This window comes from Mycteria americana, chromosome 9, assembly GCF_035582795.1.
Source record: "Mycteria americana isolate JAX WOST 10 ecotype Jacksonville Zoo and Gardens chromosome 9, USCA_MyAme_1.0, whole genome shotgun sequence".
Lineage (NCBI taxonomy): Eukaryota > Metazoa > Chordata > Aves > Ciconiiformes > Ciconiidae > Mycteria > Mycteria americana.
This window is the reverse complement of record NC_134373.1, coordinates 21,708,247-21,726,398: the sequence shown is the minus strand read 5'-3', so window position 1 is coordinate 21,726,398 and position 18,152 is coordinate 21,708,247. Positions and strand designations below refer to the sequence as shown.

General features: G+C 35.5%; 1 protein-coding gene across 1 annotated transcript in view; it reads left to right on the top strand.

Annotated features, from left to right (window-relative positions):
• The window catches only part of UBR3 (ubiquitin protein ligase E3 component n-recognin 3), a 122,864-nt gene that overhangs the window by 78,507 nt on the left and 26,205 nt on the right, over positions 1 to 18,152 (top strand). The window contains exons 30-32 of the mRNA XM_075512610.1: positions 173 to 309; positions 5,924 to 6,009; positions 17,090 to 17,195. Coding sequence (XP_075368725.1) covers positions 173 to 309; positions 5,924 to 6,009; positions 17,090 to 17,195 — 329 coding nt within the window. The remainder of the gene's footprint in view (positions 1 to 172; positions 310 to 5,923; positions 6,010 to 17,089; positions 17,196 to 18,152) is intronic.

The window sequence follows — 18,152 nt, the reverse complement described above, 5'->3', positions numbered from 1 at the left end:
TAACTTTCAGAGTATTATAACACTTCTGTGAGACAGAATATTGGCTTTTAATGTATATTTTTTCATAACTGCAAATGTGTTTTTATAAATATGAAAGTGCTACGCTTTGTGATCAGCTATTGCATTTCTTCAGGTAAAATTAACTAATCTTCTTTTGTGTCTTTGTTCATAGTCTGAAACCAATCTCAGTAAAGAAATGGAATCTGTAATGAAAGATATAAAAAGTACCACACAGAAGAAGTATACAGATTATAGTAAGAGTCCTGGATCACCTGACAATGATTTTCTGTTTATGTATTCAGTAGCCAGGTGTGTATGTTTTTTCTTCTTATATTTTTTTCTTTTGTGTTTCTCACTGGTGGTATTACTCACCAGATAGTTTTCTTCTTTAAAAAAAAAAATATTCCATCCTCTCCAGAAAGTACTTTTTGAGTACTTAGTACATTGAGGTTACATTTTCTGATATGCAGGCATATGCAAGATGGAAAGATGTACCTTTCAGTTCATTTTTAGTATATGCAGCAGTGGCACAAAACCTGGAGAACGTTTTGTCCTCTGCTTGTTTAGTTTTCTTCTTTATTCAAGGTTTTGCTTTCCATATATCAAAATTTTATGTTGAATTTCTTTTTCTACCTTCCTTTCCCAAACTGTCAAATCTTCTCTACTACTATGTAGCACAATGAGATTATTTCTATATCGCTGCCATATTGCTGGTTTTTAAATCACAGGGTGTTTTTAATCTCTCTGTCAGACATTAGTTTTATTTACCTAAATAGGGATCACAGAAGGAGCCTTTTCTACATCAGCAACCAGGAATCTCTCTTCATGTGAATAAGACTTCTAAAAAAGTTTCAAAACTACCATCATTTTCTCTGTGATGTTTGATTCCAGTTTTATAGCTGTCGGTGTCACAGACACCTTCTCCAGGAAGATCACACAGTCCTTCCTTCTATCTATACCATTAATGTTAAGATGCTCTGAATGGTTACTCTGTTCAGATTTACTGTAATGCAGGGTTTTCCCATAAGAAGAACCTGAAATACTCATTAAGCAAATAATTCTCTACTCTTGACTTACTGCGGCCTGCAGGAAAGGTGCTGACTGCAGAGAAAGTGCAAGCATACAAGTGATGTCATCCAGAGCATTTTTTACTGCAGTTTCATAAACTCTAGTTGCTGAGTGTCTTTAGTATACAAGCAGTGGAAATATTCAAGTCTTGGCTCGGCAGGACTCTGGATAATCAAATCTAAGGCTCAGCTTTTGAAAGAAGGTTGGACCGTCTGATCCACAGAATTCTCTTCCAACCTAGATTATTGTGTAATTCTATTAAAAGAAATATTATCTGTATTCTTTAAGAGTATTTTAACTGTGCCTTGATTAAGAAGAGCAATTAAATTTTATACATAGCAAGCTAAAAGATTATTCTGTATTACTTTAAGTGGTGTATGCTATACAAGGATAAGTAATGTTGAGATTTTTAGCTATGATGTGTTTGGTCAATACAATTTAATATCCTTCCAAAAATACAAAGGACTCAAAATTAATGTTTCACATATAAAAGTATGATTACTTGTACCTTAAATGGCACGTCAAGTTACGGTTACAAAAATGGTGTTATAATATATTTCTGGGTGTAATGTTATATAATTTAAAAAATGCTAGCTGAATATGTTTTAAATATATCTATATTTTATGATTTTTATATTAACACCCTAAGCTCAAAATTTTTGTTTTCATTCCAAGAGTTAAAAATACCTCAAGTCAGAGCAGCATTTCATTGCTGCTTGCACTGTGGGAGAGAGAAATCATGGCTGACCACTAAGATTAGGATACACCACCTGTACTCATTGTGACCTCTTCTTGTTAGGTTAGACTGGTATCAGCAATATTCCATTTATCCATGGCTGAAGGATTTCAGGTGTTGGATCCAGCCTTCTGCATTGCTACCATAAGTTATAAGATCACTATGAGGGTGCCTGGCAGATCAGCTACAAAATGGTTAATTTCTCTTGCCTTTCAATTTCAACAATCCAGATTTACAGGCTTCTACTACTTCATAATTGCATAAGAACTACAGGTTAAAAAAATAAACTTTTAAGAAGACATTTTAATATAAGCTTACAGTTTGTGTTTATGGAAATAAATATGTAAGCTGGTCATCTCCCAGACTGAAAGCGTTTTCTTTGTATGATTTTAGTATGTTTTGTTTAATTTTAAGTATCCAAACAATGGACTATCCACAATTTAAATTATAGACTGAAGTAACTTGCTTTCTGGAAATTACTCCTGTCATTCAGCCTGTTTCTTCCTTATTTCCATCCAATTCTTTTGGAGGTAATGATATCCTTGTGTTCCTTACCAACCAGTTACCTTTGAGCATTTCTAGTTTCCTGTATTCTGAAACATTTCATTGGTTTTGGTCAGACCATCTACAGCTGTTATTCATTTCTTCCTCATATTTAATCTAACATACAGATAAAGTGGTGAAGATGGTAAGTAGACCCTGTTTAAATAAGCATTTGAATGCAATGATATTTGTATTGATTCCATCTATTTGCAAGTGAATTAAACACTATTAATCTTCTTATAAGTCATGTTCCATTTTCAGTCAGAAAATGCCATCATCTACAGTCTTCTTAAAAGACGCTACGGCTGGAGGCCAGCTTTGAAGTGGATTTCTGCATGCTGGAATGGGACTACTACTGGTTAAACAACATGTAGCCACTTGCCCCAGCTTATCCTTTCTGCTTCAGGAAAACGGGAACTTACTTTTCTTACTTCACTCTTGCTTACCCAGCCAGATGTCACTGGTAGCAGAGAAGAGGAGTTACAAGCAAATTCTCTACCACCTAGTGGGAGAGCTAGCCCCTGTCTGTTTTCCTAGCCAAAGAGGCACTCAGGGTCTTGGCACCCTGATTTGCATGCACAGCTGGAAGAGCAGCTCCTTAGCTACCTCCCCCTTTCCCTACAGTCTTACCTTGTTAAATTTATGCCCTTTTCGTATGCATCCCTCCTTGTCTTTGCTGACATTTATGAGATTAGTATAGTGTGTCATTCCCAAATCATGTGTGGCTAGCTTTAATTTTAATAGCTCCACATTCATAGCATTGATGGCTGTCATTTGTGGCAGTATCTTGGAGGATTGTTTCTGTATTGCATAGCAATAGATCTCGTGCTTTGGTTGGCTGTGTAAACAAAGCTTTTGGTTTTGCTGTCAGCTGTGTATAGACTAATATAAGAACCTTGTATTCTTTCCTTCCAGTCTGTGTCTCAGTATCTGGGTTTTTTCATATATATGTTGTCTTTGTAAAGTGAAGTGGAAAAAATGGTAGTGCTTAACTTGATTCTTCTGTCCCAATAGAAAGAGGAGGTCCATCAAAATACGTTCTCTTTTTGGAAAGGGCATTGCATTTTTACTTTCCCCTCCTCTGTCCTGATATGAATTCTGAGAAATATGCAATCACCCTCCTTACCCCACCCTCAATATGTTCCTTTAATGAAAGCCCACAAGAAGGTATGAAGTAAGGCTGTTTTTTAATCGGGAGTCTGTACAGCTGAGTAAAATCCATCTTCTCAATTTTTTTCTGTGAGTGAGGAAGATGAAGCCAGTGTTCTACAAAATTTGTTGCTCCAATGAATGATGCAAGGATTTCTAGATAGAGGAAACAATTACTCGTATAGATTTTCTTTCTCCTTCTCTTTCCTTCATGTTGAGGGGGCTGAGATAGCAAAGGATGCTTTCAGAGACCACTCTGTGTTCCACTCTTCTATCAGATGCCCCCAGTTTTTCTTCATTGATGAGAGAATAGGCACTGAGAGCTCTGCTTTTCTTCAGCAGAGGGCAGATGGTACTCAGATCCTCAAGGCAGAAGGGAGTTTGATTAGGGAGGAGACTAGTCTCTTTCGAAAATGATTTAGGGCTATACCTGATGTAGAACATTTTATAAACGAGAAGTGCTCAGTTTCACAGAAGATGCTTTCTCTACTGTGCACTTTTATGCCAAAGTTTAGGTATGTTTTGAAAGAGATGTCTTAGAGGAAAAGGCTAATGCACGTTTCTAAGAAAGCTGAACTATAAGCTGCTGTCTTTGAGGAGCTGGGGGCAATGAAGAAGTGTGGGAGGTGAGAGTTGGTATGATATGTGTGATGGAGTATATGTTTTGAGAAATCTCTTTCCTTACATTCCTTATAGCAAAAAGTACTATGTAACACCTCATATGTATCAAGAAGAGTTTTTTCAGAATTGTCCCTGAGGGTTTTTTTGTAAAATTGTGCATATTTCTTGGTGAAAGGGAAATCTAAAATTCTAGCTCTAGAAAGTTGTTCTTAGACATTCAGGTAGTGTTTTTGATTTAAATCTTAATTACCTTGGTTTTAATGGAAGGCTGCCATTAATTTTGTTCTACAAATTAGTTATCAGAAGGTTTGTAGAAATAAAACATACTGGTTTCCTTTATATTCCCATGATGAACTAGCACATGCTCATCTGCAGTTGCTGTTTTGTCCACTAATATGAAATCCCTGTCCCTGCTTCCTTGCTGGTAGATTTTTAGAAGTTCAGTGAGCACTGCAAATCGCCTGAAGACTGGAAAATTCCCCTGTCACACAGATGCCCTTATCAGCAGCAACCAGATGGAGCTCTGAGCAGGCACATTATCAATGTTAAATTGCCTTTTCTGAGTAGAGAGGATTAAAGCATTCCTTCAGAAATGGGTGGCATAAGCTGCAAACTTAGGGAAAGTAATATTCTGAAATGTTACTATTTTAAAAACATATGAAAGTATCTTAACAAACACTGCATATCAAAAATGTATTATTCTTTCAAGCTGATGGAGCTGAAATTCTTAAAAAATAATTCGTTTTGAGTAAAATACTCATCCTGTAGTTTCTTCCTAAATATGTGTGTGTGGGGGTGTGTGTTCTTAGCTTAGATATATTATATGCCTAAAATTCTAGAATAGATTTTAATATGTATTCAGTCGCATTATATTGAACCTAAAATTGTTTGATTTTTAGTTAAAGGGCAAAATATGTTTAGACTGAGCTTTGCAGGTTGGATTGAATTAGCAAAATAACATTTCAGAATAATAGAATTATATTCCTTTATTTTAATTAAAGGAATGTATGTTGACTTATTAAAACAAACTCTCAGAGAACATAACGTAAATTGTTTGCTCCAAGTCTTGGAGGTAAAAGATAATGCAGAACTGAAACATCCAATTCAAAAATTAAACAAAGCTATCGAATTTGGCCTAAACAATTGGTGCCTAAGTGTCAGATTACAGTAATACTAAGAAAGAAAGCATCAATGTGACATGCAGAGATTTAGTGACACAACTCCTGTTTCATACTAATGAGCTGCAGTGAATATGAGTGTTTCATTCAGAATTAACCTCCAAGGCTTTTATTAACTAACTTATCTATAAAGGTCAGTGCTTCCATTATAATTAGGCCGTTTTCATACTTAGTTACTGGATGCCATATCCATTGTACTGTCTGTTTGTTTAAAGCAAAACAAAGCCCTGCCAATAAAGAGGACGCGTTTTAGACATATCTGGTTGATTGAAATTTAGCCAATCTGTATATTGTCTTTTCAGATTTGCACATAAATTCCCTTATTATCAAGGAGTTGTATGTATATACAGAAAAAAGCCTCAGAATTATCATTTTTTTATTCTTCAGTCACAACTGTAGCAGCTTTCTTAATATAGTACTTGCTAATCAAAGCATTTAAAATCACCTATGGTAGTATCTTGATAAAGTTTGTTTTATTCTGAGTCATATTTCGGCAGTATCTCACCCTAACGATTAGTTCACAGCATTCTTTTATTTAGTGTACACTGGGAGTTTGTGGTGACTCTTTCGTGTCCGTAGAAGCTTGAATAACGCTGTTCCATTCAACACTGTTATGTTTTTCTTGCAGAACAAACTTGGAACTTGAGCTGGTCCATCGAGGAGGCAATTTATGTTCAGGAGGTGCAAGCACAGCTGGGAAAAGATCATGTTTAAGTAAGTTTTATGTTATGAAGTGCAATATAAATTATTAGAATATTGAATAAAGATGTCTAGTTCTTTCTAACATTTTCTAAATTATGTCAACTTTTTTCTCTTAAGAACCTTATTTCTGCCATAATGAGTCTTTGTTTTTTGTTGCAATTTGAGAAACTGAAATCTAATTTGCACAAATTATTCATTAGAGCTGTTCATGTGTTGTGAGTATAATCTATTTAGAAATCAATTGTCATAGTATCCGTGTAATATTTTTTAATAATTTCACATTTTTATGAGTAAAACTAGAAGTATTTTAAGGGTAAAGCAGGAAAGCTTTGTTTCACCCTGGCTGTTGCTAGTAATAGTAAAGAAATTTGTTTCTCTGAGTGCTAATGTAGCTCATGACTAGGTCTCAGAATTCTGCAGCTACCATGTCCTGTGTCTTTAATTTCCCTAGTTCTTTCTCTGACAGGACAGTTTTGCAAATTTGCTTTGGTAGAAACTCTTAAACCTTCATTGTTTTGAAACCTTTAATATTTGGCAAATAAAGCACTTCTGGTGGACAGAAGTGCTTTTTTTCTTAACATAAAATCTTTTTATCTTTTACTGGAATACAAACTGTTAGGAATGGACATTTTCTTTTGTCAGGAAAAACTGGAAAGCCTGCCAGAATACTCCTACTAGTAATGCTTGTTTAAATCAAGCTTATGCAGCACTAGCAGCAGATTCAGTAGTAAAAGTGTCATAAAGCTTGGGCCTACCTCTGCCTTTTGGTACATGATTTTGGTACATGTGGGCGATGCTTTCCTCATCATTTGAGGTGATGAGCCACCAAAGAAATCCTGCCATGAGCTATGCTGTCCACATCCTCTTTAGGATAAGAGCCTTCTGTTACTGCCAGGATATGTAGTTGAATTGATTTCATTCATGTGTTGTGATTTGTGAAAAGTAGTTTTAAACCCTACTGCGCATTGTCTCCCCCCACCATCATTACCTCCCTTTCCCAGCAGGCCAAAATACCTGAAAAATGCCTGTGTTAAAAGAACATTGCGAGGTCACTGTTTGCAAATTTGAAGCATTTAATAAAATCAAGACTCTGGAGATAATTTCTACTTGGATTACGATATATTTTTAATTGCATGCTCACCTAGTAAGATGGACACTTTCTCTCTGAATTTTAGCAACTTAGCAGATGTGTTACCTATTTCACAGGCATGTTATTTGGAAGACCATGATCAGCAGCTTAGGGCAGAGATTTCCACTTAAAATGTTGAAATATTTAAAGTGAAAAAATTTATAATGACTTTACACATAATGAGAATGTACCCCTGTGTTCACATGGCTTTAGTAGCCATACAAGATCTTTATAAGTCTTGACATTTTAAAGTTTAGAAGAATGTGTGCGGAGAAGTGGCCTGTAATCTGTAAGGTCATCTTTTTATCTTATTGATATTTTTTCAAAGTCAGGAGATTTCAGCTTCTCTATATGATTTTTTTTTTAAAAGATAAAAGTAGAATGAAATACATTCATTACGTCTTAAAACACTGTAAAATATTTGATGTCGTAGCAGTGTTAGATTTGTGTTGCATGTACCTATTTAAAAGCTTTTTTTTAATATATATATAAAAAATATATAAAAGGTAATGGTTTTTCTCATGGTGCTTTATCACCAACTGATGTCAGTAAGTGTTGGAAGATTATGACTTTGCAAAGAATGATTGAAGCACCAGAGTGCTAGGTGGCTTCCTCGGTGTACATCTATATATCGCCATTGTTTCTATTTGAACTATATCAGTTGACACCAAGGGAAGAACTACCTCAAAGTTGGTTTTGTTTATTTGGGGTTTTTTTTTTAAGAAAAAAAGAAAGAAAGAAAAAAATTCCACTAAGCTGAGGCCTAGTAGGTGACACTAAGTGGTTTGTATAATACATTAATTTTTTTCTTATACTTACCACACCATCCCTTCAACCTCATCTTGCATAAAGAAGGGCTCTTACATCCTTAGGACCTGATTTTAAAAGGAAGCATACCTTTTGCTGACAGCCAGTGAAAAGATCAGTCAGGATTTTTAATACATATTCCTCAAGTCTTGAAATGCACGAAGAATACTGTAATCATTGGAGAAATTTCTTTTTGGAGAATTACAAAGTTGGAAATGGTACATGGAGAATGTATCTCCACTGGAGAATTGTCTTATGCTGGATTGTTACTTCAACAAGACAAGACAAACTTAAGTCCTGTTTAAATTCATATATCATACTTACCTATTTTTCCAGCACTTTTACTATTTTTCCGTTAACTCTGTATGTCTTAGAAAATGGACCAATGTTATCTGTTCATCAAAATAGATTACTGGAACAAAGTAAACTTACAGAAAGTTGAAGATACTTCTCACACTTGAGAAGTCTGGAAATCGTCTTCTTAACAAGAAGCTTTAAGTAAGATTATATCAACTATTGCTTTTAAAATACGTGTTAGTTTACAACTATTGCTTTTAAAAATACACATTAGTTTACAAAATTTAAAATGTTTATGAAATACATCACTTGTTGATAGCAGCACATCTGCTGTTAAATTGTCCTTTAGTTGTCTATATAAAAAGTAAAACAGCCTAGTAGGGGAAACTTTTGCTTTAAATCCTTGTCTTCAGAATTGTGTATATATTTAGAGACAATAAATATTTTTCCCCATGATGTGATTTGGCTGGTTTTGTGTACTTGCACACAAGGGCTTAATCTGAGATTGGTGAAGTATTTCCTATAATTGAAAAAGTTGTTGATTTTTTTTTTTTAAACATGATAACATTTCTTAATTTTGTTTGTTTGTTTCTACTTATAATACATTACATTTTGTTTGTTATATTGTAATATTTTTCTGTTCCTTTCTTAAACTGTTGTGCAATTTTGCTTATTGAGCGTGTTGTACATGGAAATATTGCTTTCTCCTTTAGCAGTTGCATTACTTCAAGGATTCTAGTGCATATTTCTGATGAAGGGGTAGGGACAGCATTTAAACAAAATGCACCTGCTTTTTCCACACTTCTGGGTAGAATGGTAAATTTTCTTACTTAGACCTAAATCAGTCATGCTGGTGTTTTTAGTATCTATCTTGCACTTCAGAAAAATTGAAGAAGGCCTTTAAAGCTTTCAAGTGAAAGGCACTATGTATATGAATGTGTTGTTGCTTTAAACAGTATGGAGACATAAATGTCATCTATTCACTGTTAAAATGTTCACATGCTGTTTATGTTCTCTATTGGTACTTACTTTGTAAAATCGTTCTGTAGCAAACTAGTCATATTTAATCTTGCATTAAAATAGACTCATTTTTAATGTAAGATAATGGGGTTCTCCTAGAACAGACCTGTACAGTACTTCCATTTAGTATTATTATATTAGTATTGGACATTAGACTAGATATGACTAGTGGGAGCAGAATTACTTTTCCATATATAGCGGGGTTTGTTTTCACTAAACTGTTATATGAGTTTCCTTCATTACCCCTTCCATATTGGTGCATTTAGAGATAAAAAATTGCAGTTCTTTAGATACATGTTCTGTAATAGATTTTATTATCTTTCCATACTAATTTCTTTTTCCAAGAGGTAATCCTGGTTTTAAAGTTTCACTTAAAATGTACCTTCAACTTCTTCATTGTCTTATGCAGTGGGGAAAGAATGATTTTAAAAATCTATAGCCCACCTAGAACTCGAATACTGGTTTTTTTAAAGTCTTGCTTGTACAGTATTGAAACTGCTTTTGTTTTTTAAATGTCATTCATGTCAGGTCCAGCAGAAGTAATCTAAAATGTAACCTGTTTTTGTTTTTCTCATGTGTGAGATAATGAGGTGTCTCTCTTGTGATTAAGCATACCACTCTGTATTAGTCTTGTAACCACTGTAAAGTTTGGTGATTAGATATTGCAGAAAACAGAATATGTTGTCCCAGGTGAGCTGTTACAGCAGCAAGCATCAGGGAGGATGGTGGGAACAAATAGGTCAAGAGCTGTTTTAGTAGATTGCACCATGAGGGCAGCTGCTCTTGGGAAGTAAAATTAAGAATGATTAATGTAGCTGTTAGTGTCAGTGATTGAGTCTGTGTGAGAAGAATGATGAAGAAAAATTGGCTGTAAAATTGCCATTTTAAGGTTTAAAGTTTTGTATGTATGTTTGCATGAGTGTGTGTTACTAAACAGTATGCAAAATAGAGTCCTAAAAAATGCAAATAGAGTCCTATTTACTTACTACTTAAAAATCAAGTCCTATTTTAAGGACCACATTACAGTTTTAGAGCCTATGGCCTTGAAAATTCTCTTGGGTTTAGGGGATAATTATGATATATAACAATTGTACAGGTCTTATTTCTCTGTTTTATAAAGTTTAAGAGATCTGATGTTTTGCTTTTTGTTTTCATTTTTTTGTATTTCTAGAACAGCTTCAGAATGCAATATTAAGGTTGAATAATTAGGACTTCTCTGTGTGACTTTTGTCTCTCTCTTTAACTTGTGTATATGTGTTTTTCTCTGTCATTGTTACTCTGGTAACCTTGCAGTAGTGGGTGAACAATTCCACAGAATTTAAGTTATCTATAAATGAATTTATGATCTAGTCTTTTCTTCCTTTTAACTTTTAAATAGTTCTTCTTTCTGGCTGCTTTCTTTTCTTTTTTCCTTTTTCCCTTTGTAATAAGGATAGGATTAGGGTTTTTTTGGGAAGGATTAAATATTCTGTCACCTTGTGCTCTGGCTTCCGTTTCCCTGTATAGGAGCTCCTTATCCTTACGCTTCCCACAGTTAGCAGAGTCTGGCATTTCAGCATCAACTGCATTAATTGGAAAGGACATTAATTCACAAGTGGACATCAAAAAAGTATTTAAGACTTTTGTAAGCTTGCCTTAAATAAAATGTCCAGCACCTTCATAACTTCTGTGATGGTTCTAATCATTGAGAAGCCATATTGTTCCACTGGCTTTTTTTGTTTGATTGGTTTTTTTTCCTCCTCTTGTTCATTTGAAGCCTGTGTTTTGCATTTGTAGATGGCTCAGCAGTGTCATCTGTCTTGATTATGATGTTAGTATCAATTTAATCAGTGCTTTTAGTGTTTTAGTGAGTACAGGAAGTCACCTTGACATGAATGAAGCATTTCCTAAGCTCTTCATGCTCCTTCTGTATTAAATTTTTCAACCATTGTTGATAGTAATGGCTGTCTCCATTTTATCAATATGGCCAGTGATACTTGGAACCACTAAGTATGGTTCATTCCTGTAGGAAGAAAAATCTAATTCTTTTATGAATTGCTCCGTTGCAGCTGTCTCCTTCCTGTAATCTGTTAATGTGAATACAGTTGCAAAGATTCCTACCCAGCTCTCTGCAGCCACTGAAAATATAAAGAGCAAAAGTAGTTTTCAGGAATGGTTTTTGCCTTGGTACAGTGGGTTTCTGTGGTTGGTTTGGTTTGGGCTTTTTGGTTTGGTTTTGTGGGGTTTTTTGTTTTGTTTTTTTAGTTAGCAGCTGGCAATCCTCAGATCTTTGGTGCCCATCCATTCATGCTAACTTTGAAAAAGCAGTTTTTCTCACCAACAGATGATCCTAACTATTTCATAGAAAGCTTGGTGTGCCATTCATACCTAGCGTGGGAGAGGCAAAGATAGATGCCGTTAGAATTGTATTCCTAAAGTTGATTTCATATACTGGCAAGTTTGATGTCGAGGACAATTAGCTACTTCATCAGCAATTAAGGCTTAAGATTTTGTAAAGACTATTCATGTCTTAATGGCTTAATAGGCTTTTCCTGACCTTCACATTTTTTTTCTTCACTGATTCCAATCTACTGGATCAGTGATGAATGGGAAGATGCTGTCAGCAGGTCTTTGCAGCTGCTGTTGCTAAGTGGACTATATAAATCTCTACAAGGAGAAAAAAATTCCTCAATCTCCTTATTAACAATCAAGTCCCATCTGGTTGTATCAAGTGTTTTTTGTTATAATCTACATTCTTCTTGATAGTCCCAGCAAACTTTGGGAGAAGAAGGGTGTAACGTCTCTAGTCTGCTAAGATCTTCACACAGCAGTTGAGACAAGGATGTTTTCAATTCCACTTGCAGTGAACTGCTGTGTCACTGTGTTTTGTGATCTTTTGACATTGTAAATATGAATACTAATTTATAGAATTAAAAAAGAAGACTGGATCAAAATAGCAAAGTAGAGATTTTCATGACAGCAGTATGTGTTACTTACGTCCTTCTAAAACATAAATATGAGAGAGATTGGGGAATAAACACATTATCTAGACTTTTGCAGGCAAAACAAAGCTAATTCCTTAATTTTCTTTGTCATCATTATTACAGCACATTGCTATGTATTGCAGAAGAGAAATTAATAACAGAAAAAATCCTCTGATTTCAACTTTGGTAATTTGAGAGTTGAGTTTACAGTCAAGAGACTGGAAAAAAGAAAGAAGAAAAAAATGCTGCAAAACTCATGTAGAAATTTGGGATCACTTTGTCAAAGACCAAACCAAGATTACTAGTGAGACCAAAACTTAGACCTGCATGTAACTTCCTGAATCATTCATTTTTGTCAGTTCAGCAGAGCATTTTTATAAGTACTGCCATTCATCTGTCAAATCCCTCTCTGGTCATCTTGCTGAATTTAGACTTCTTTGGTGCTGAGCATACCACGCTAGACATAAAAAGAGCTGTGAAATCGCCTTTATAGACTCCTGCACTTTGGCATAGCAGAATATTTTTAAGAGCTTTGTCAGCATCTGTGAAATCAGTGTGCTGTAATACTAAAAATAGTAAAGAATGCAGCTGCAGGTGCTAGTGCAGGCAGTGTGGCTATGTAGACAAAATACCCATTATCTTTGTTTTTTTATGACAGGAGCAGCATTAGAACACTTCCTCTAATGGCTTCAGTCCCAGTGCAAAGACAGGGTCTTATCCTTTGAGCTGCTCTTTTGAAACTACCGATTCCAATTGAGTTTATTGCTCCTCTCTCACAACAGGATAACCCTGAGAAGTAAAGCTGGTATAGGAAGAGTTGAAAAGAATGTATCAAGAGCAGCAGTGTATGGAACAATAGATTTATTTTCATAATTTTTAGAAATGGAATTAGGAAGGCTAATATGAATCAAAGTTAAAGCTAATGTCTAGCTGCTAATCCAGATGATTCTACTAAGTGTTTATATAAGCTTTACATGTATTCTGTGAAAACAAAGACCATCTAAATAAGTTGGGAGAATTGAGACAGCACTGCTTCAATGTAGATAATATTTGAGTCATATGAACGTGTTTTAAAGCCAGTAATAATCTTACCCACTTAAATGTCTAAATCTTGGAATCCTGCCAAGCCCCTGATGACTTGCAGCAATAAGTTAGATTGTGCATTCAAATTTTGTGATTTTTATATTTATTCCATTTAACTGGGTGCAGCCTGTCTCAAATATTACGAAGTTATTAGGAGAACAGGACCGTATTCAAATTCTTTTCACTATTTACTTGTCATGATTTGTTATCAATAAACCTGTCATTCTCATTTTGTTTTGACCTCATAATTATCATTCTTTAATTTTGTTGCTGCTGTGCTTTCTAAAATTAATATTCTTCTACCAAATCTTGTTAAGAATGTTATTTTGGAGCCTCTGAGCTCCACCCAGATCCTGTCTTTCCCACTTACGGAGGTGGGCTGTCCTGGAGAGAACTGGCCATAACACACACTGTGAGGGCTGGAGGGGTTTGGGATCCCTGGTGGATGATGGCCTTCCTTTCCATTCTTCACAAGACTAGGCAAGTTTGTTGTTTGTGGGCCATCGTCATGTTAATGTTTTGCTGCTGCTTGTTTAAAAAAAAAAGTGTATTGTAAAGCTTCGAAGTAGGGTATAAGAAAATGGGAGGATATTCTGTATTTTTACGTTTATGTTTCAGAATGATGCATTCACACAGAATCACAGAATCACAGAATCATATAGGTTGGAAAAGACCTTTAAGATCATCGAGTCCAACCATAAACCTAACACTGCCAAAAAACCACCACTACACCATGTCTCTAAGTACCTCATCCAAACGTCCTTTAAATACCTCCAGGGATGGCGACTCAACCACTTCCCTGGGCAGCCTGTTCCAATGCTTGATAACCCTCTCGGTGAAGAAAAATTTCCTAATATCCAGTCTAAACCTCCCCTGGCGCAACTTGCGGCCATTTCCTCTTGTCCTATCACTTGTTACCTGGGAGAAGAGACCTACCCCCACCTCTCTACAACCTCCTTTCAGGTAGTTGTACAGAGCGATGAGGTCTCCCCTCAGCCTCCTTTTCTCCAGGCTAAACAGTCCCAGCTCCCTCAGCCGCTCCTCATAAGACTTCTGCTCCACACGGATACACAGAAAAAACCTCTGGTATTCATTTGGCCCAAGGCAGATTTCTGCCAGTCCCTCAAGCCTAAGAATGTGGTGGAACCCCAAGCACGTTGTGCACAAAGAAATTGCCAGTTCTAGATTTTGATGCTGTGGTGTTTTCCTTGGTTTTCTCCAATGCTCCATAATCACAGCAAATTTGAGGTAAAGCAACTGGAGTCACTGTAAAAGTTTACACAGTCTCTGTAAAACAGAGAAATGTTTGTGAAGACATAAACCTTTGTGTCTTCCTCTGGCTAGTTCTTAGTTTTGCTAATTGTTAGAAATCTCAGAAATGCGAATACAGCAGCAATGAACAAATCCGAACTCAGTTTTCCGAACTTGGAAGGTGGCAGGCATCAGGCCGGTTTTGGTGCGGTGTTCGCGTAAGGGGGCAGTGTTATTCCTTGGTTACCCCGCGTCTCCAGACAAGCATGGCTGTGCTGCATTGGCTTAGAGACTATCTTAATACATTTAAGTCAATTCATAAAAAGTATTTCATAAAAGGTAATTGTAACCATATCTTATTACCTACTTCCTGGTAATAAGCTTTACATTTATGTGCTAAATACATTGTCTTGCAAAGGAGCGATAGCTGCCTTAATCACAAACAAAAAATATTGTCTTACAAGATTGCTAAACTGAATTTTTCTGTTCAGATTCAGTTGATGTTAGAATGTATCTTGATTCCATAAATGTTACACACTTGGAGATTACAAATAAATTCTCTGGTGGTAGAATTTGATACTTGCCTGCTTAATTTTGTATCAGTAAAAGCTCAGGAAAATAGCTATTAAAGGAACAAAGGGTTAATTAATTATGCAAAGCAGGGGTTTTTTTGCATAGTTGCCCATTTCTGTTTGAGGCAAGGAGCAGTTCAGAAAAAAATTACATTCCTTTTAGTAGCAGAAAGGCAAGAGGGAAGGAACAGATACCTTCATGAGTTTCATTCCAAATAAAACTATACCTTTTTTTATTATTATTATTTTGATGAAATATCAGTATATTTTCAGGGTTTTGAAGTTTGTCAGCAAAGCAATGTTTTGCTAGAATTTCTTGCCAGGAGAAAAGATGACTTATTTTGTCCTCATTGACTGTTTTTATTCAGAAAGCAGGTGACAGCAATCAATTCCAATGCCATCTACATCTCCAATTATTTTACAAACCCCAGGAGCTAATTACAGCCCTCAGGCTCTGGCAGTCAGCTGACTTCATCATGCGACTTTTTTGGCCATTGCGTACCTCTGAGTAATTGTCTATTTATGGAAAATAAATTAATAGCTGCTATTTCTACTTAAAAAAGAGGACCTGTGAGTGAACGTGTAGGCTGAGTAAGTGGGTTGTAGAGAGAAGGGAGAGAGATTAAGAGAGTAGGAGGCAAAGGGATCAACTGAAAGAATAAAAGGGGGGGGGAGGGAGAAGAGGGAAGGATACTAAGGGGAAAAGTTACAATGAAAGGGAGGAAGGAAGCAAGATCCTGGAAAATTGAACAGGAGAAGCAAACATGGCAGCAAATAGTAAGATACAGTGTGATAGGAGGAAGAAAGTGAGCAAAATCCTGGGAAATAGTATTTTAATATATTATTTTAATGTAAACCTTTGAAGATAAAAAAGATGCATTTTTCCCAAACTGTAACTGTATTATAAACACAGAAAAAGCAGTGAAGTCTGAGATTCTTATTGTACATACCTCTCTGAAAATGCTGTCAACATAGATGGTGCCTGCCTCTTGGCTCGCTTACGGGGAGAAAGGATTAGATGTTATCTTTATTTGTGTTGATTGTATGATTCATAGAGAAATGAAAACTCTGCATTTTAATATATGATACTGCAGTAATGTGCATGAATAATAAACTAAGCATCCTTCATTCAAAAGCTTCTAGAATTGTTTTGCAAATGGTATTTTTGACACAGTGGATGTACAGAAGGTTTTGAATTGATGAATATCAGCAAACTTTGCCTGCAGGTTGTATAGACAAATCTATGCCATTATAAAGACCATTGCTACTTTAGTGTCATTGTGGTGTGCTCAGAAGTTTGGGGGTTTTTATCTTCCAAAAGTTACCTACAAAATAACCTTACAAAGGCAGAAGGAATAATAACCTTTTAAGGATGAAGAGCCAAAGTGATCCCGCTGCAGGCCAGAACTTCTAGCAACTTTAGGTTAATTTCAGATACATTGTGCACAGAACTTAACTGTGAGAGAGAGGAATAAAAGCTGTGTGTTAAAAGTATATAAGTCTCTGTTCAGAAGAGATGTTTAGGAAATCATGGCTTCTGGCATAAACTGGGGAGGGAAGTGAAGAGAGCGTGGAACCTTAGCAGTATAACAGCATATGAAACAGGATTTTTTAAAAGACCTATAATTCAGTATGTGGAGCTGGTGTTTTATGAGCAGTAAAACAGCCGAGATCTGGTCAAAGCTTTCTAAACAGCCTTTTTCTGTTTCAGAATTTCAGGAGAGAAAAAAAGCTTTTTCCTATACATGCATATGTTCACTGCCTTCTATTGAAATCTTACTTCTCTTCAAAATGTTTTTTAAAAAATAAATTTAAAAAAGTAATAAAAAGATGCTTGTTAGGGTACCAGCTTATTTGGAGTGAGATGACAGGCTTTTCAGAATCTTGTAAAATAAATGATGGCAACTTAATGTAAAGTACTTCATATTATTGTACATAATAATCAGCAATCTGTCTTCTTCACCTTTCAGATCAGCTGTTCCATGTGTTGGCCATGCATATGCGCCTCTACAGTATAGACTCTGCATACAATCCCTGGAGAAAACTAACCCAGCCAATGCAGGATAAAAATTCAGAGCAAGTATTTTAATTTACCAAATATCAGTTTTACCTTGTGAAAGAAACATCCTTAGAGGGACTTTGGGTAACTTTCTGTCTTAATTTAAATTCTCTGTGAGGTAGGCTGATGAACTTAACATCTAAAAATTGTATGTATATATTTGTAAAATAAACTTTCAAATTTCTTTTACATAAAATCTAACACATTCCAGTTTGAGTTCAAGCTTAAATACACCACTTGCAAGCTTAAGCACATGCAAATTTAATAGTATTGGGTAAGTGGATAGGTGCACTGCTGTTCTTGGTACGGATGATAGACTAAATTTACATCGAGATTAAGTTCATAGATAGTTTATTGAAAGTTGGGCAATGACTAATAGCTGTTACAGAAATAACATAAGTAGGCCCAATATATGTGAGAAACAATCCTATTTGAAGCTAAAAATTTTCATCACGCTTGTTGTTTTAAACAAGTTACTTACCTGAGTTTGCTTTTAAAACATTAACCTTACATATACAGCTGTACAAGGATTAACAATATAATAAATGGAGCCATGTATCTGTGTTCTGCAAGGCCTCATCTCCCTACTTGACTTAAGACCCTTCACTTTTCAGATTCTACCTTGATGGTGGGAAGAAAGGTTTCTTGCCTAAAACCAGAGGATTATTTTTCCTCATAAGAGGAAAAAAGTGTTTTGTTTTTTTTTTTTTCTCTTGGCACCTTGAGCATCTTCTTCATAGCTAAGGTCTCCGCTTTGTAGCTTGCAATAATGTTGAAAAGACTGTCTTTTTAGTGCCTATCCAGCTGTGTATTTGTCAGTGTGTTTCTAGGAGCCTGAGGTGGAAAGCATCATGGGATTTCAAAAATTCGTCTAGGATACATCATCTAGGCCGCAATCCTAATCTGCAAATTAGGAAAAATTATTAAAAAGTTTGTGCTTGCTTCTGGTTTGAGATTTTACTGTTTGTCCTCTT